General features: G+C 38.8%; 2 protein-coding genes across 2 annotated transcripts in view; both read left to right on the top strand.

Moving 5' to 3' along the window:
- LOC122161022 (retinol dehydrogenase 8-like) overlaps positions 1-7,148 on the top strand; it is a 9,935-nt gene extending 2,787 nt beyond the window's left edge. The window contains exons 2-6 of the mRNA XM_042820093.1: positions 867-1,028; positions 2,258-2,437; positions 3,540-3,633; positions 5,157-5,340; positions 6,251-7,148. Coding sequence (XP_042676027.1) covers positions 867-1,028; positions 2,258-2,437; positions 3,540-3,633; positions 5,157-5,340; positions 6,251-6,487 — 857 coding nt within the window. The 3' untranslated portion in view covers positions 6,488-7,148. The remainder of the gene's footprint in view (positions 1-866; positions 1,029-2,257; positions 2,438-3,539; positions 3,634-5,156; positions 5,341-6,250) is intronic.
- A 1,141-nt stretch (positions 7,149-8,289) lies between these two features.
- DR1 (down-regulator of transcription 1) lies at positions 8,290-18,946 on the top strand. The gene is made up of 3 exons (XM_042820170.1): positions 8,290-8,580; positions 13,424-13,587; positions 16,818-18,946. Exons 1-3 carry the CDS (start codon positions 8,361-8,363, stop codon positions 16,962-16,964), a joined length of 531 nt encoding a protein of 176 aa, XP_042676104.1. The 5' UTR covers positions 8,290-8,360; the 3' UTR covers positions 16,965-18,946.
- Positions 18,947-19,195: the final 249 nt, after the last annotated feature.

Below are 19,195 nucleotides of genomic sequence, written 5' to 3'. Positions count from 1 at the left end.
TCTCTCTGTCTCTCTGTCTCTCTGTCTCTCTGTCTCTCTGTCTCTCTCTCTCTCTCTCTCTCTCTCTCTCTCTAATGCTTGTAGTTAGCTTCATCTCTGGCTACTAAAAAATTTGTTGAATGAAATGTTTATGTCAATTTGAAGGCCAAAGAAATTCTTTTAGAAGAAATAAATAATAATCTTGTAGTTATTTTCCCTGATGTATTTGATTATTCTAACCCCATGCACCTATAAGAGGGTGAACAGAAGAAATGGGATATTTGCTGTGACTGAAAATGAATGGCAAGGTAAATATATCAGCCTGCAGAAAAATCAGTTTCTCATTCTTACAGCATTTTACTGCAAGGGGGCTGGTTGCAGATACATAGTTTTATGGATAATTATGGTACAGTAACAAAACTAGATGATTATTATGGTACTTTTCAACCCAGGCCATTCTGTGATTTATTTGGGGAAGTTGCCTGCATAAATGAGCATTTTTACAGCTGGAGGAAGCAGCTATCATTTTTAATAGCTCTTTTTGTTAGCTAGCATGTGATTAACACAAACAAACAAAAAGCATATGTGGATTATAATATCATGTTTGGAATATTAAAAATGACTCAGCAGCCTGGCTTGGTACTATGCTTGTGTGTTCTAGTTTGTGCATAGTGGTTTAATTCTTGTTTTTAGTTTTTTGAAGGTTTCAGAACCAGATTCTGGTTCTGGGAATTAGCGCTATTTTATGTTGAAAATCGGATCTTCCTACTTCAAGTTTTTATCTAGATTCTATTACTGACATGTAAGATATAGATGAAAAAATATTCTTTACACTGCCACAGGAAAGGTTTTAGTTCTGATCGACTGTGGCTTCTGGTTTGCTGCAGTGTATGCCACAATGCGGAATCTGGCCAAGAAAGATGCACTTGAGGAAGCTGCAGGTCATAATCTGGGCAAAACCTTGGAAATTAAGCAACTGGATGTCTGTGATGAACAGTCCATTAAAACCTGTGTGAATAGTATCCCTGACAGAAGGATTGATGTCCTAGGCAAGTACAGGATGTGAACAGATAAGTACTGTTTTTCTCCTCCAATACACTGGAGAAGCTTCATTGGTGCATTTTTTCATGTCATTGAAGTAACAGTCATTGCATAATTTACTCTGTTCATGGTTCTTTGGGCTTTGTCTCACTGTGTTTCTGTGAAGCTGGGAAGCTCGTTTTCTTTATTTACAGAGGAGAGGCTTGATTGCAGAAAGTGTTGGATAAGATGATGCAGTTCTTTATAATAAAAGTGTGAGAAGAGAACTTTTGCCCAACTCTGCATCCTCATGTATGGATGATGCATGATACCCCATGACTTACCACCCTATAAATCAACCATTGCCCTGTTAGTCCTGCCTAATAAGAAAGTAATAGCATTCAGAAATCAGAAGTAAAATAACAAATGCAACGTAAGAGTTCTTTAATTTGGTGTGGAGAATTATAGTTGTGTTGTGCAAATAATTCAGCAATTAGTCTTCTCATACTCTTTTGCTAAAAGTAAACACTGACATCTTAGGAAACACTGATATCTTAAGATGGAAGACACTTACACTCTCAAGAATGAAATCTGAGAGAAAATCACAGACCTGCCTTTCTTTTGATAATGCTGAAAAAACTGTTTAACAAAATACATTTGCAAACTATACTACGATCTAATTTCTAAGATATGATAGTTTCATTGTAGAACACCTGCTACCAGTCATTCCCAACTTGTAAATATTTGGGAGACAAAAAAAAAAAAAAAAAAAAAAAAAAAACGATGAGGGCATTGTGCGTGTGTTTTAAAGATGTATGTATTTCAAACAAACAAATGAAACCTAAATGACAGGCTAAAATACCACCTAATCTGTCTTCTTTTGGAATAGATTGAAGACTTAGCCAATGCCCATAGCATGGAACAGTAGGCTCTAATTCTTGCTGCTGAATGATGAACAAACATAGATGGTTCTTGACTCATTTTCCTGTAATCCCTTTCTGATTTAAAGAAAAAGGGCTGAAATTAATTGGTTGAAGTGCAAAATAAAATTGGATTAGAAGTGTAATTAAACAAAAATAAAAGTATATTTGCACAGCTTGAGTTATGCATTAACATCTTTTTGTTTTAACCTTTTCTTTAAAGATTATTTAAGGATCGTTTAGTGCCTAATCCTTTCACTTTTAAATGCTGTTCAGTGAAGATGACAAGTTAATGTGTAGGAAAGTTATTGGTCACTGTTGTCTTCCATTTTGTGCAGTCAGCAATGCTGGAATGGGGCTCATCGGACCAATTGAATGTCAGACTATTGATGAAATGAAAACTGTGATGGATACCAACTTCTTCGGACTGGTTCGACTCCTAAAGGAGATTTTGCCTGACATGAAGAAGAGAAAGAGCGGCCATATAGTTATAATAAGCAGTGTTATGGGAATACAAGGCAAAGTGGTTGTTCTTTTTTCTTTATGCTTAGAGTTCAGTATTCGATATCTAGGGCATAACTCTTAGCTGGAAAAAATATCTAACTACTGTGCTCTATAACACTGAAGTTCCAGCTATTCGATAGACAGCATTTGGATGATGTTTTTATGCATTCCAATAACCTGTGACTCTGCACAACTACTCAAGACCTTTAAACAAGAGAATCTGCAGTATATTTTTTTCCATGGGAGTAAGGCTATCAGTTTTAACTCCATTTCTTATTTTGTCATTTTTTATTTCCTATTACTAGAGATTATCTGAAAGAAACAAGATTTAGTAGTATGAGTTTTTACTATTGGAAACGGTTGTGGGGACGGGCAAACACACTACACCCTGCAGTGTGGTAAAGGAATAAAATCCAATAACATCCTGCACTACTGTACCACCTTTTAATAAAGCTTCCTCTCATAAACTCTGCAGAGCTAGTTTTAGCAAAGAATAATCATGTTTCTACTCTTGTGTTCCATCTAGTCTTAACTATATATGTGTTGCAATTACTAAGACAGTGGCATTATTCCTGCCTGGATTGTTCTGGTGAGACGAATCCTAAACAATAACAACCCTTACAGTTTGCCTTAATACAGTACTTCTCATTCTCCTAAATAGATTGTTACACTTCTTTTTACAAGTCCCTCAAGTGCAAACTGGATCTCTTGCATAATCAAACCTCCCACATTGCTTAGCATCTGTTTATTTATTGCCTATTAAAAGTTTTGCTGGTAAATGTGAACGGTATTGTGTATATAAGTGCATATTATATATTCACTTTTATACATTAGACTACAAAATACTTATGATCCAAAGAGGTCACAGCATCAGCTAGGAGGAAGAAGAGTGTTAGTCAGCCACACTTTTCTAGTATAAGCAATTTTGAAAACATATGCAAATAAATCAATAGTAATTAGTGTGGTTAGTGTTGTTTCACTAGACCAATATACACAGGTGTTTTTTTTTTTTTTTTAAAGCAGACTACAGAAATTCTGGGAAAATACAAATGTTTGTAAAAGTAAAATAATTATTTGTTGAATACAATTCTCAGGATGTTCTATTTGTACCATCAGGTATTTTATTTAATGATGTTTATGCTGCATCTAAGTTTGCAGTGGAAGGATTCTGCGAAAGTTTAGCTATACAAGCACTCAAGTTCAAGCTGCAGTAAGTATTGATCCACAGATGTAAACTGTTCTTGAGATGGTTTTAGATATGGTCAGAACTACCAAACAGATCCTTAAAGCTTGTTGCTATCTAGGAGAAACCCATGGAAATTGTACATCATGAAAGGCATAGAGATGTCCACATTCTTCGCATGCTCTATCAAATAAAGTTTTGTTACGAAAATAAACATACTATCATGGGCAATTACATGCTTTTATCTATGAATAATACTTCTGAGAACAGATTCTTGCATATACTAAAAATAATATTACAGTAGAAATAATATTACAAACCTGTATTTTCCTTTTCAAACGAATCTAGAGATAAAAAAGGTGAAGGACTTGGGGAGACAGAGAAGGGGGAGTAGAAGGAGGGAAGGGGAAGATGAAGATCACACAAATTCATCAGAATAGAACACGGGGTGAGATTTCTACTGGGACAGGAGGTTGAAAGGAAAGCAATAAGAATGTGATGTAGTATTTCTTAATGTTTAAGACAGTATTTGAGAGAATGGTGCTGTTCATTGTGGTACTTCAGTGTTGGATTTGTCACACGTATTCACACTGGAACTATTTTACATGTGAAATTCAAGAATTGTTAAACATCGCTTGCATCTGTGTGTGCTTGAGTGTTTAGCCCTTGTGCTGTGGGAAAAGAGACAGCTGCTGACATGGGATTCCAGAGACAAAGCTGCCTCCAAACTTCGATTTTGCATAAGGCTCTGAACAGTCCGGAGGGATTTAAAATAAGTACCATGATGAGATTATAAGACTATAATACTGCACTAGTTCTGAAGAAAAGCCTGACCAAAACTGAACTCTGGAAAGAAGCCCTATCTCAAAGAGTGTTTTGATAAACATTGAGATTGGTTAATTACTACCTGAGAGCTGAACTAGATAAGAGCTGACCAGTAACTGTATTTCTGTGACTTGCTGCAGTACCTATTGATCAAAATCAGATTTTTTGTATTTGTTAGCAACAAATCTGTCTGTCAACAGCAAAATTCTCAGTATTTTATGTAATAATGTAGGGGGATCTATGTAACGCTGACAACTTGACAAAAAGTTCATGTTTGGGTAACTCCGCTCTCTTTCAGCTACTATTATCATGGGAAAACCATTAACAAAAACAAATCATGTGGGATTTTGTCCAGAAAGTAGAAAGTAATGAATTTTTTATCATCTTTAAATTATTTTTCTTTGTGTTTCTGAAGTTCTTGTGGATAAATAATCATCAGATTCTACACTTCCAAGATAGCAAGTAGCAACTGCACTTCTTTCTGTCATGAGTTAACTTACAGTGCCTCCCTGAAAGATATGCTGTGCAGATTTTTCTACTCTATGTGGATGGATAGCAGCTTCAGACCAATAATATGATGTGGGCCACCTTGATAAGGCATACTTCCTATTGTTTGCTAGCTCAAACTCAGATTGCAACTCTTTGGTAGACATTTTTAAGAAGCATAGAAAGGTACATTTCACATGGAGACCAGTAACAATCTGTCTACCTTTGCTTTTGGATAGGTTAAGTCTGATTGAACCGGGTCCAGTGGTTACAGAATTTGAAAGAAAAGTGTTTGAAGATGGAATGAAAATGGATCTTTCAGCTGCAGATGAGGAAACAGCTGAAATGTTTACTAATATTTACCTTAAAAATTACAAACAAATTTTTCAGAGCCTTGGACAAAGTGCTGAGGAAGTTGCAGAGGTAACTCATCAACAATGCTTGTTTTTCTTCTTAATTTAAGAATGCACTGGTTCATTGGTCGTTTTTGTAATTTTGTTTTGTATTTATTGTTGTTTTGTAAAAATGTTAGATTAAATTACACTGTATTTGTGTGACTTAAAAGAATTTTAAAAACTTAAGAGAATCTCAAGAGTCATGAACAAAACCCACCAGAATATTAAAGGAATATTATTTTTTTTCCACTTAAAGGCAGGTGCTAATTTAAATACCCTTGTGGACATATTCTTTTACACATCAGCTTGTCAAATCTGGCCATTCCTCATTGTTACATTTGCACAGGGTTTCTGGCTGTTTAAATCCTCTCCTCTCTGTCTCACAAGTAGCTCTCCGCAAATGTGAGGCGAGTGTGAAGTTGACTTGACTACCCTAGACCACAAAAGGCACTATAAGAAATACTTGGATGTCGCTTTTGGTGTTCAGGGCTTTCTTTGGGAAGACAGGTGGAGGCAAGTTATTGAAAGGGACAATAATTTCAGATGCTGACTACTAACACATAACACATGCTGACACTGAAGCTTCCCTTGCTGTGAAGTGCATTGTTCTGATCCTTTTCTAGTAAACTCAATTTAACTATCTACCTATTGTGAGCAAATAGGGATAATTTTGGAGGGCTGTGCAGGATTCTTTGTATAAAGTGCCATCACTGTGGAGTAGAGGAATAGAAATAGGATTACGAATAAATAAGAAATAATTCTAGCCTTAAATATTTGAAGAAAAAATTCTAATGAAATTCTAATAAAGCTGCATATGGCGTTTCACATAATTCTAGCATTTCATTCATCTACTTTTCCTCTACTTAAATGAAAACCGATTTTTTAATTTACTATTTTAGTAAAGGTCCTTTAATGACTCCTCTTGTAATTCCTGGCAGCATACAGTAAAGATAATACTTGCGGAAAATCCACCTTTTCGCCATCAGACAAATACCTTGTATACGCCTATGACAACACTGAAATATGCAGATCCAAATGGAGATCTACCCATCGATATATTCTACAAAATGGTTTTTCATCATGACAAAATCTTCAGTGCAAGTCTTAACTTCATCAAATTGCTGAGGTGGAGAAGCAGAAAAAGCTTTGACCTGGGAAAATCCTCATCACAATAAGTATGAGATTGTACAAGCTGGAATATTAGTTACAGCTGCTGCTAACACCATGTTGTTGTTTGTTCTGTAACTGTATAAAGGCATTCAAGATCTTTGAGCTTACATAAGATAATCACCTCAGTTTATGTTTATCTTTAGTCTGCAGGACGTTGCAATTAAAACCCTCTATCTACAGATTTAGTCCATCTTAGCAACTGCTATTTAGAGTTCTCTTTTTGTGGAAAGATAAACATTAACTTAAATTCTTAAGTATTTACTATCAGTCTGCTTCCCTTCAACTATAACCTAACATGCACTGAGATGTGTACTGTATTAGAAGGCTATTAAGAATTTATATTTGATATATGAAAAGTTTCATTGATCTTGAAGAGCAACAACTAGAGTATTTATTATTTCTATTGAAGTTAAGGTATTCTGAATGCTTCCTTTAGATGCTCTGACAAATGTATTAGAGGAGTGTTTTTTTGTTTTCTTCCGTTTTGTTTTTAACAAATCACCTCATAACACCTTGCTGTCTTCCCAGTAGTTTGGTAGTTTTGGTTTTTTGTTTATTTTTAACAGAAGTAACTATTTTACTGAAAGGAGATGAGCTTTTTATTGCTGATAATTTTTACGTGGAAAAAAATTGCAAATTCGTTAGAATTCACCTTTAAAATAAATAAACTGCATGTTAATACAGCAGAAGCAGCTGAAGGTGTAGCACAGGCTTTTCTTCGCCCAACTTTCCTATCTGCATTTACTCAGCTGCAGTTCTAACATAAAGAGAGTCTTTCCTCTTCATTCGCCAAGGACCCGTGATTCCCCAGGGCTGCTCCCTAGTTTCACATGACTCCCTGACGTCAGCCCTGCGTAGGGCTGGAGGCTCGTGCCCTCGGCAGGAGGCACACAGCACGTTCACACTGAGGCTGGGCCGTGCCTCGGGCGTCGGCTCTCTCCCTCCGTCAGCACACTCCGCTGTAATTCTCCTTTCGTGCCCGGACTGGCAGCAGCCCTGCCCCACCCCTCCCCACACGTGTGGACTGAGCCCAGCGACAGCCGCGGCGCAGGCAGTGGCTGTGGTAATGCAGCGTGTTTCACACCCAGCCGCGAACTCCCCAAAGTGCCCGAACTGCCCCGTGCCGGCTGAGCGTGGTTTGGAGCGCTGCGCTGGGAGCCCCACGGGCATCCCGCTCACGCCTCAGTCTGTCATCACGGGGCCCAGTGGGGCTCAGAGCAGAATCCTAGAATCATTAAGGGTGGAGAAGACCACCAAGAAGCCGAAGTCTGACCATGCCCACTCGCCACATCCCTCAGTGCCACATCTGCACGTTTCCTGCTCGCGGCCAATGCCGGCGGCTGCACCACGCCCCGCTTCAAGCAGCGCCGGGCACCTCGCCGCGCGCACGTGGCACAGCCTCGCGCCCCCAGCACTTCCGGTGCTCGCTGGATGAGGGGGAGGAGCCGGGCGGCGGAAGCTCGTTCCGACTTCCGGCGGAAGCGGCGCTCCGCGCAGGTCGAGCCCGTAGAGGGTCCGTTTCCGTCTCGCGGCAGCCTTTACTGGTGCCGCCGCCCGGGAGGAAGGAGTCGTGCCGCGCCGGTGCTCCAGGGCTCGCCTTCTCTCAGACCGCTCATAAGGCGGCGGCGCCGGCGCCCCGGAGGATGTGGCGGTGGCGGCAGTGGCAGGCGCCGCGGCCAAGGGAGCCCTGAGCCCGAGCGGCGCTTCCCGGCCCCGCGTCCCGGCGCCTCGCCGGCAGCTGCTTGCCCGTTGCTCTTCGTACCCCTCGCCTGGCACCGACCCCGGCCGCGTCGCCTCCCGCTTAACCTTGCCGGTTCCCACACGCTCGAGAGCGCGGGAGCGGGGCGGGGCGGCCCTCGGGGGCCGGTGGTGGCGAGGATGGCCTCGTCGTCGGGTAACGACGACGACCTCACCATCCCCAGGGCTGCCATCAACAAGATGATCAAGGAGACGCTCCCCAACGTCCGCGTGGCAAACGATGCCCGGGAACTGGTGGTCAACTGCTGCACGGAGTTTATCCACCTCATCTCCTCTGAGGCCAATGAGATCTGCAACAAGTCGGAGAAGAAGACCATATCTCCGGAGCATGTCATACAAGGTGAGCTTCCGGCAGCACCGTTCCGTGGGCCGCGCCTGTTCTGCTCAGGTGTGAGAGTCAACAGGGGAGCATTAAGGGCCTTAGGGATGCAACGTGTGGTCCGGCCAGTCGGTGCCTTGCGAGGGAACGCTGTCTTTGGTTTGAAAGATGGCTGTGTGCTGGGCACCGGCTCTTGTCTCTTCGTTCAGAGAAGTGTGATGCCTGGAGAGAGGTCTCTGAGTCTAGCAGTCTTTTTCAGGCTTGTGATACAAGGGCTGCTCTTTGCAATGGCAGTGCAGCTTTCTATTACAGTGTGTTTTAAGGTCCTGAGCTTATTGAGTGCTCAGAGACAGACAAAAGGTCCGTGAGTGGGCGTGTTGGTCTTAATCTCCTTGCATGGACTCCATAAGAAGTGAGATACTTTGCCTGGAATTGTGATCGTTTTAAATCAGCTATTCCTATCTGTTATGGGAAACATGTAATAATGACATATTCCTTTGTGTTGTGCTCAGCTGTTGCCTTCTACTTTGCCTTGTTGACTGAAAGTTTTCTCAGTACATCTCATTTGCTTTTCTTTATGTTCTGCCATGAGTAGGGAGGTTCCTTGCCTCGTGTGTAAGTCTGCAGCAAGCATCTTTTGTCAGGAACCGTTCACTTTGCTGCTGAAGTAATGGTTGTTGATACTAGTGACTGCTGCAAACAAATTGATAACATTGATCCCTAGAGTGTTTCATTCTGTTGTTTGGTAGAGCTCTTGGCAGTAGTATTTGCCATAGAGGTATTTCCAACATTGTAGTGGTGTCAAATTATTTTAAGAAACAAAATCATAAGACTTTCTGTTGATAAATAGTCAAAATGTTTTTTCTTTCGCTGGTCCCAGCTTGCTCACCAGAAGAGTTTCAATTACTTGACAGGATTACAAACAGCAATTTGGTAACAAATCGAAAGCGATGTGCGTGTACATCGTTGGAGACCATCTGCTAATGTTATACACAAAAGTATTTTGCTGAGCTCTGTGTCATTGTGTTTGAAAACTGCTTTTGTATTGGGTCTGGCCATTTTAGTCAAATATTGCTGATGAACACTCTGGAGAGAGATGCTTTTTCTGATGCTTTTGGAGGCAGAAGGGATTGTTCCTGGATTTACTGCTCTCCTTGCCTACAGGAATGTGCTTGTGCTTCCCCCAGATGTGGTCAGTTAGCAGATGGTACTCATTTCAAGGGTGATGGTCTAGGCTGTTCGTTTTGCAGGCAGCAGAGACATGTACAGAGGCATAGCATATTGACATTTCCATTGGCCTTCTGACACTGTAGGTATTTGCTGCTTTAACTTACCTTAATATAGCTTCATGACCTCGATGCTAACAAATTCAGTAGTTGAAATATATGTTTGTTGTGATCAAGAGGTTAACCTAGTCCTTTCAATGGCTTCAGTGAACTCCCTTAGAAATTGTGTGGAGATCGCATCACAGCTAAACAGGCTGCTGCCCACAGGAATCCTTTTGCACCCTCTCTAGAGCTGAATGTAGCTGTCTCTTCTCTGACACTGGCTTTGTGAAAACTTGGCCATCAGGGAAGATAGTTCACTGTCACATGAGGTTGCTGATACGATTGTTCCTGCGAACAAGAGGTTGCTAGGTTAGAAGCAGGGGCTGGGGGAAAAGAGGGGAGAGAGGCACCCTTCCAGCTGGTGACATCCTGCCACTGGGCTGTATCAGAACTAATCTGAAACTGCAGCTTCGTTGTTGTAGTTCCCTGTCTGGAGCAGCAGTACAGAGGACACACCATTGCACTAGGGAAAAATGGCTGCATGGCCACATACTGGGCTGGAATGCTTTCCCTCGCTGCTGGGTTGTTTCAGATGAGTGAAGTCCTTGCAGTGTTCTTTTGTGTGGTAACACAAACACTTGACTGGCACAGTGCCTACGGACAGCACAAGGAAAGAAAAGCAGAGTCTTCCTGCATCCTGAGGGAGATCTGGTGTGATAGACTTACTTGGGCTGAGCCAAGCGCTCACCACTAATGATAAAATGTGCATCTGCTTCCTGGAGAGTGCCAAAAGATGTCAGGGCTGTCATGGTCTGAGTGGAGATGGAGAGCTTTTGCAGCAGTTAGAGACACTGGGACCAGCTATGGAAACAGAAAATAGGCTCACTTGGTGGATCTGTAAGTTGTGGTGAGGTGGGCTTTTTGAGAAGCTGGCCTTCTATTGGATTCTCAACGTGCTGACATTGGAAATCACCGTTTTTTCAAGCTGATTGCTTGGATTACTTTGTCTATGTGAAGCTGAGATGTGAGAATCGATGACATGTAGCCTCTCTTCATGGGCTGTTAGGATGTTGACACTGCTTAGTTAATGCTTTAATGTGAAAAACTTGAGTTTTCACTTTGGAAGTTACTTTATTTTGGAAGGGCTATGAAGATAAACATCTCAGATATGAGTGACCTGATTGTATTACGAACAGATTTAGAACTACAAGTGGTTATGCTAATGGATTAATCAGACATCTTTGCCTTCATGCAGTCTTTAAGAATGGGAGAAAGCTGAAGAAAAAGGACAGGTGTGATTTGACATCTGTAAAAGTTTCCTCCTCCTTACCTTTTAAAAGCACTGTGTTTTGGGATCCAGCTTTTGAAATTATGTAGGATTCTTCTAACATCTGTAATATATCAAATCTTCAGCAGCCTGAATAAATGTGTAGACTTAACACTCTAGAAATAGAAAGATTCTGGATTTTGGTGAATGGGTAGTTCTGCTCAAGTAGACATTTATTCAGCATTTGAGTACCATGCTGAGTGGTACTCAGAAATATATATATATATATATATACACATATATCTATCTTTGGAAAGAGGTAGAGGCTTATTCCTTCCATGCATGCGCTCTGTGAAGCCACAGTGTGTTTCAAGAGAGTGAAATTCTGAAGTTCACTGCCAGCAGTATTTCTTTGCAGCAGGCATAATGTTATCGGTGTATTTGTATTGAGCTGTTGTGTGAATCTGTCACAGTTACATCACACTTTTCTTTTGCATCTTTTCTGTGTGTTATATTCAGTATGTAACTATAAGTTCTTTCCATTAATTTCCATTCTCTTAAGTTGTAAGTACAACTTGCCTTTGAATTGGGTTGCTGCTCATACTCCAGTGCAGCAGATTGCCAAGCCTGATGTATCAGTATTCTTTTGGTGAACATCTGTGTATTCACTGTGATAGTTCATCTTAGTGAAGTTCGACTTGTAGAGTTCTTAATGCTAAAAAGGAAAAGCTTTGAGTTTGAAATAGTTGAATGAATTTTCTGTTTACATTTTAAAATTAAATGAGTTCCTTAATATTAATAGGCTGCTTAGAGAACCAGTTCTGCACCATCAGATGCGTTTGCCTCCTCTCTGCCGAGATTGTATTAAACAGGTCAGAGAAGGCTTTTGGTGATTCTCATAGAAACTGTGGACTAATTTGAAATGGTTCCAGTGTCTGCGTGGGCTGAGGTTGAACTGGCATGCTGTCTGGAGTAGTTTAATTATCTCTAAATTGGTTCGTCTCTTAACTTCATTTTTCTTAAGAAATAGGTATTATGTTAAGTCATTTGCAAAATGTTTGCCAAATCTCTTAAAAGCATGGCAGTCCTGCTGCAGTGTGCTGCTAGGTTGAAGGCAGCACGTTGATTGTCTCCTTGTATGTGTTGGAAGCCACAGGTTTACAGAGTGGCTCTGTGTTACTGTGATGGCGTGCCCTCAGTTACGGGTAGGAAAAGAGCACTTAGAAACATGTTAAAAAGTAGTCTGACCTACTGTAAATCGGAGTTTGTTTATAATGTTGTTCAGATTTACTGTTTATGTAGTTTGAGTGTGATTTCTTGGAAAGTTTATTATGTAAGGTTGAAATAAAGTAGGATAAATATTAAAACAAGTATAATTCTGTAAGGAAAACTCAAGACTTGTGTAACTATTGGAAATGAACCAGTTGTTGAGTGAAACTGGGGCTTTTTTCTAAGTAGTTGGTGTCTGTAATATTGCTAGCCTGTTCTGTTTTAGGTTCTGCTTTGGGGTGTGTGTGTATGTGTGTGTGGAGGCATATGGTAGCAAGTGGCATGTCAAAATATGCCTTTTATCATATGTCCTGCCTGTTTTGCTTTTAACCTTTCTTAACCTTTAAAAGCTGTTGCAGAATACAGCTATTCTTCACATCTCCTCGGGCAGGTTGAAATGCTGTGTTTTAGCTTCTGAATGCATTTTCATGTAGCAATAAATACGAGGATTTCAATTCCAAAACAACAAGGAGTTGTATGTAACTGTTTATGTAGAATACACATCTCTAGCTTGTTAGCATCTGGAAAATGAATTCAGGTATTCAGATACAAAGCTAAAGCATATTTCTGTGGTTATTGTTGTCCTTATTTCTATCTTAATGAAAGTTTTTTCTGTTATAGGTAGATGATTTAACTTTTTCTGAAGACTTGCAACAAAAATGAAAGACAGAATCACTGAGAGATTAATGGATCACCGTTCAGATAGGGCATCTTGGTTCTGTAGTTTATGTATTAATCTGATATGCAGGACATGAAGATGGAGGCCTTCTAAGTGTAATGCCTCTCTAGTAAAATGAATCTGGGAGTCCTGAGTGCTTTGCAAGCCAGGACTTTTTGCACTTCAGTGAACTTTATATTTCTAGCGTGCCCTCTTTAGAGGGCGTAGAAGAAGAGGCAGGGAGAGTAGCTGTCAGATGTTCTCATGAACACAGCTTTTCATCACAAGTGACAGAAAAATGATCGAATGCCTTCTATTTTTTTAGAAATGTATGTTTAGGGTAAATGTATGTAGGTATCTGATATCAGAAGCTTTCTAAAAGATATATATTTTTTTTTCTAGCACTAGAAAGTTTGGGCTTTGGCTCCTATATCAGTGAAGTAAAAGAAGTCTTACAAGAATGCAAAACCGTAGCACTAAAGAGAAGAAAGGCCAGTTCACGCTTGGAAAACCTCGGCATTCCGGAAGAAGAGCTTCTAAGGCAGCAACAGGAATTATTTGCAAAAGTAAGTGAAGCAACGCAGCACTCACACAGATGAGGTTGTAATAATTAATGCGGTGGATCTACTGCTGCGAAAACGTGTATGCACGCCTAGAAGTATTCCTTTCCTTGTTGACTGCTATAGCATCCAAGGTGCTATTGATCTTCTTGTCCTGTTTGTATTACAGAAAGTCAGGTCAATAAGGAGGATACTGTTTGTGGTTATTCCTGCAGTTTGACACATACAAATTTTATGCTCTAGATTTAGAAAGGATTTTTTTCCTCCCCTGCTACTGAGACAGGTACTTCCATTGTATTGCAGTAATACATTAAGAACTACTTAGCTGAGGAAATAAAAAATGGAGGTGCTGTTCTAGGAATTACCATTTTTAAAAATTGCATTTAAAACATGAATATCTCTTCTGTTTGTGACCATCAGTGCACAAATCACTGAGGCTTTGAAAGAAACAATTAATTGTTAAAAAATTCTAATTTGTCCTTTCTCATCTTTATTTACTCATGGCAAGATTCTATTTGAGTTAATTCATGCATAAATTTTTAAGGAGGCAGTTGAAGCACAGGAAGAGAATTTGCCTGCAAATACTCCTTCATCCCAGTTTTACCTGATAGTAAACATTTCCAAGTTTAAACAACTAAAAGCTAATTTTATTTATCCTTCTATGCTGTCTTTCTGTCTTGTTCTCAGTATGACACGACAGTCTTTCTCTAAACTAAACGATGTGAAAATAATCTTTGCTTTCTGTTTTCTCTTACCCAGTTTATGAGTCTTGTTTTCTCTATTTACATAATTTTATTTCCTCTGAAAATGCTTATTCAGTTGTTACTATGCCTGATTACTATGACCTCCTTTCCCACCACTTAACTGTACTTTTATCTTGCTGAAACACCTCATAACAGTTGGTTTTGTGTTATAAGGTGCCAACAATGTTAATCGTATTTGCATGATTAATATTTTTGCCAACTAAAGCTCCAGCATGCGTAAGGCTCTTGTCAACGTGCATTGAACTAGGGAGGACTTTTTTTTGATTGTACTATTATTGGAAAGACCAATATGGCTGCTTCTGATTCAAGGTTTAATTTATATATAATAGTTAGCTTGATTCATGGCTTTTGTGTTTGTTTTTTTTTTTTTTTTAAACTATTGTTCAAAAACTTCATATAGTCTACAAAAAAATGATAGATATGTAGAACAACAAAGATAGTTGAAGGGGTACAACCTGCTAAGTAACATAAAACAAGAATGCTAAAGCCATTGCTACCTTACGTAGGCCACACTTTAAATACAGAATTGACCACATGAAATACGTTTGTGTTATTTTAAATTCTATAATACTGTGCCTAAATTAAAGACAATACATGCTGGTTTAACAAAATTGTCTTGATTTTTAAAAGTATTATGTTATGATGTGGCAAATATTACTTAATATTATATTAAATTATACTTAAATTACTTAAATTTAGCATAATTGATTTATACTTAAGTCTGTACTAGGATGATAGTGAATATTTGAAGTCAGTCTAATTGTTCCTCCTGATACTCACACATGTCTAAAAGTATCTGTAAGATGAGGTCATCAACAGAAGGGGTTTTTTTAAGGCTTCCTTACTAAAGATTGCTTCTAAAGTTCCTGTGTAAATGGGTTGCTCAATAAATGAGTTCACTTTACCCCACGAGCTGATACGGCTTCGTAGTCAATACAACTCAATGGAATTTTTCATCACTGCAGCTTTTGAAAAGACTTAAAATGATCATGGAATCATAGAATCACCAAGGTTTAAAAAGCCCTCCAAGACCATCCAGTCCAACCACCCATCTACTGCCAATTTCCCCCAGTAAACCATGTCCCTTAGTTCCACATCTAAATGTTTCATGAGTGCATTCAACAATGTTGTCTCCACCTCCCTGAGCAGCCCATTCCTGTGTCTGACCACTCTTTCAGAGAAGAAATTTGAATTTTTCTATGTAAATGATGTAAACGATAGACAGTGACAAAATGATCCATCCAGTGAGAAGTGCCAGGCCTCTGATTGCTGGTGTGCTCCTGTGTATTACTTCAGTAAGTGTACAGTCAGCTTAATTGTAGCGAGGTTAGTGGGGAGGACTATTGTTAGTTTGTATGTGATCAATATTTATGCCTTTGCTATGTGTGCAGATGCTGCAAATTTACAATGTCTTGTTTTCCAACCTTTTTAACTTGGCTACCACTTAAAAATACTGAAAAGCCCTCACTGGGAGGTGCTGAACAGGCTGAGAAAATGCGACACTTCTTACAGCATAGGAAGGTTTTTTGTTTTCGTGTATACTAAATAGGTAAACTGGTTTTGATCACTGCTTTCTGAAGCACCATCTTTTGGTGTCATAAAGTCTGAAAAGCTGATTTGTTGATGCTTTGAAAAAAGAAAGGAAAATTTGGTGAGCAAGTAAAGAATACTGAAGGCTTTTCATTTAAAAAACTTTCTTCTAATGTTCATTCAAAACAGAAATTGAAACTTTAACACAGCGTTGAAATCAAAAATAGTTGCTGAAAAACAAGAGAAAATGCTCTAAGTGGGAAAATGGGAAGGTACCGCGTGAACTCCTTGAAGGACTTGGTTAGAACATCTTGTACCTTGAAGTACAGATAATGTACTTTTCTGTAACAAAGACGTTTCAACCTGCCCATCCTTATTTAAGAAGAGCTTAGATTGCTCTGTTTTCCAAAGATGGCTTAGCAAAGTAAGATAATGGCGTTCTTCATTTCCATGATTATTTTTGTTGTTTTGTTTTTTGTTTTTGTAATACTATGTGCTGTGGGGCAGGGATGCAACTGGATTACTTTGTGATTGCAAACTTTCTGTTTGTAATCAGCAGAGTAGGACTGTTCTCATCTCTGAACAGTGGTTGAATGCTAACAGGCCTTGAAACTGAACCCTGTATTTTTTTCTCACTCTGTCTTGTCTTAATTTTTCCATTAGTAAGAGGTTCAGCACAATCCTTACAATGAAACTAAAGAGGCGTGGACTAATGTACTTGTTCTGGAAAGCATAAATCCTCTAAATGTTCAGAGGAAGAGCAAATATAGCTAGTAGGAATAATGAAGGTATTTCTAGATATGTTTTTGTGTGCACATTTAATACAAAGTTATATAAAAGGAATCTGCAGGTGCAGATAAAACTGCTTTTTTAGCTAAAGTGTGCTAGAGATTCTTCACAAGTTATATAGTATGACCTTAACAATTAAATTCATGTCTTTAGGCTAGACAACAGCAAGCAGAACTGGCACAGCAAGAGTGGCTGCAGATGCAACAAGCAGCTCAACAGGCGCAGCTTGCTGCTGCCTCAGCCAGTGCATCCAATCAGGCAGGATCTTCTCAGGATGAAGATGATGAAGATGATATCTGAAATTCACCAGCTGGGTTTCTGTCTTCACTAAGAAATATTTTTCCTGCACAATGAAAACAGTGAAATGAATGCTTACCTGTAAGTTTGTATGCATCATGGACTGGCAGTTGGTATTCTAGGGGTGTCTGCTGTTGTGTGCTGTACATGTATAAACTGTCTTTTTTTGAACTCTTGAAGATTTAAGGTTCAGTATCATATCGACTTTGGATTTTTAATGGTGTATATGGAAATTTTAGATAGCAGTGCGTCACTTATTTGATCAATAAACAGTGTTACAATAAACAACAAGTTTATAAAATATAGTGAGATTTATACAAAAAGCTCTAAATCCACATTTGCATTTCTTCCCTTTTAACTAAACTATGAAATCTTACTTAGAATTTTTAATTGTTTTGGGGGGGAGTGGTACAGTAGAGGTAAACCGTTAATGGGGAAAAAGTCAAGTTCAGCATAGTACAGTCTTGAATTCTTTGTTCTTTTTAAAATGCGGATATATATATGGCAATAAATATTATAAATGCTCAAATACCACACTTGTTACAATTTGAAAACAGTATCTTTCCTAGCTTGGTGAAAATGTATGTTTAATAGGAGTTGTACAAATTGAATCCTTTTTGGTATGGGATGGAAAAAAATAAACCCATGGTTTTATTACTGCATCCTTTGACAGTCAGTCCCGACTGAATATTTTACTTCGCAGACTGCCCGTTTTGGGAAACTAACTCTTCTTATTGTTTTGCTCCAATTTAATGTTAACTGTTGATGTTATTGCGTAGTCCAGATATGTTCATATTGTTGAAATATAAAACTGGAACTTGATGAAACAGAATTGTTCTGGTTCCACTGATGTAACTGGGAATGATTCAAGCCTATGAAGGCAAAAGCTGAAGCTAAGAGCATGCTTACAATAAAAGAGGGATTTTATTTAACCTTGATAAGTCATCGTTGTCAGCGTAATGCTAATGTTTTCCACACTAGGTTGCTGCTGGATTACTAAAATACTTTGAAAGATAACATTTTCATCACTCAAATTGGTTTGTAGGTAAGTCCAGGTTTTTGACAAAGTATTCCCCAAAAGTGATGGGTAAGACATGGAACAGAACTGTAGCAGTCCTTTTGATAGTTGATTTGAAAATTCTGTTGATTAATGGATAAGCAGCTGTTCTTTGTGTTGAAATAAAGCACAGTAGTGTCCATTACTGGGTTTTAATGTGTTACTTGAAGTAATACTGGCATATCTTCTGGTACTCTAATCTGAGCAGACTAGAAAAGCCACTTGCATACTGCTGTAGATGATCTCATAGCTCTGTAATAATGCAGTTTGTTTATTTTAACCTAAGACCTCAGCAGGTTGCTGTAGTCACAGATCCTGAGGAGAGCAGCAAGTCTGTTTGTGTAAGGATATAAATGGAAAACATCATGTCCATTTTTACATAATGGTCTGAACAAGGTAGAATTGGCATATATTCAGGTCTGAGTCCCTTAGTGACTTTTAAGTGTGAGATGCATTAAGTTTCATATAGAGTAAATGTGAACACTTCCTTAAATGCATTCATGCAGTGAAAACTCAGAAACGTATCTCAATATTTAAGTTAAAATGAACGGAAAACCTTTCACAGCTACTATATGATAAGTGTTAGGCAAGGTTTGATTAAGGAAGTGGTTTTCTGTGAAGGTTTAAGTACCAAAGGTAGAAAATCTAGTCTAGTGATACAATGTTAATGTGCAGTGTTGGCTTTTCTAATTTGTACTGTAACACCTTTACACCTTTCTATTTTAAATGAGTCTTTTTCTTTTAAATAATATTAGGAATATTTTCACCCCTTTATTTTCTGATGCAGAATTCAGGTTAACATTTTACTGCATCTGGTATATGTGGTGTAATATGTTTGGATCCTTGTGACCTTTCTTTTGGACATTCTTGTGCTTTTTTCATATGCTGTATTCTTCAAGCAATAAAATTCTGATGTGTTTTTATAAAATTGCTTTTATATTTAATGAATAGTCTGCCTTCTTCATTGCATTTATAAAGAAGAAATTTAAGACTAATTAAGCTCTCCTGTTATTTGACCCACTGAAAACTTTCTGTGACCAGAGACTTTTCAACCTGAGTGCTGCTGGATGGCATTGCTGTTCACTGGGGTTTTGTGCTCGCAGAATATTTCTGGGCTTGTTTTGCTCTCTTGGGAATTGTATTTTGTATATATGCATTTTTATAAGCTAACCTTCAT

Source organism: Centrocercus urophasianus, unplaced genomic scaffold (genome assembly GCF_019232065.1).
Source record: "Centrocercus urophasianus isolate 14NV4802_14NV808 unplaced genomic scaffold, USGS_Curo_1.0 seq_18, whole genome shotgun sequence".
Taxonomy (NCBI): domain Eukaryota; kingdom Metazoa; phylum Chordata; class Aves; order Galliformes; family Phasianidae; genus Centrocercus; species Centrocercus urophasianus.
Note: the sequence above shows the minus strand (reverse complement) of the source record. Positions and strands in the feature narration are given on the sequence as shown.

What these genes read in the sequence shown, in the direction of transcription:
- DR1 (XM_042820170.1), top strand. Translation starts at nt 8,361, where the DNA reads ATGGCCTCGTCGTCGGGTAACGACGACGACCTCACCATCCCCAGGGCT. An exon ending in TCCGGAGCATGTCATACAAG is followed by an intron (nt 8,581 to 13,423) that starts GTGAGCTTCCGG and finishes TTTTTTTTCTAG; the next exon opens with CACTAGAAAGTTTGGGCTTT. An exon ending in AACAGGAATTATTTGCAAAA is followed by an intron (nt 13,588 to 16,817) that starts GTAAGTGAAGCA and finishes TCATGTCTTTAG; the next exon opens with GCTAGACAACAGCAAGCAGA.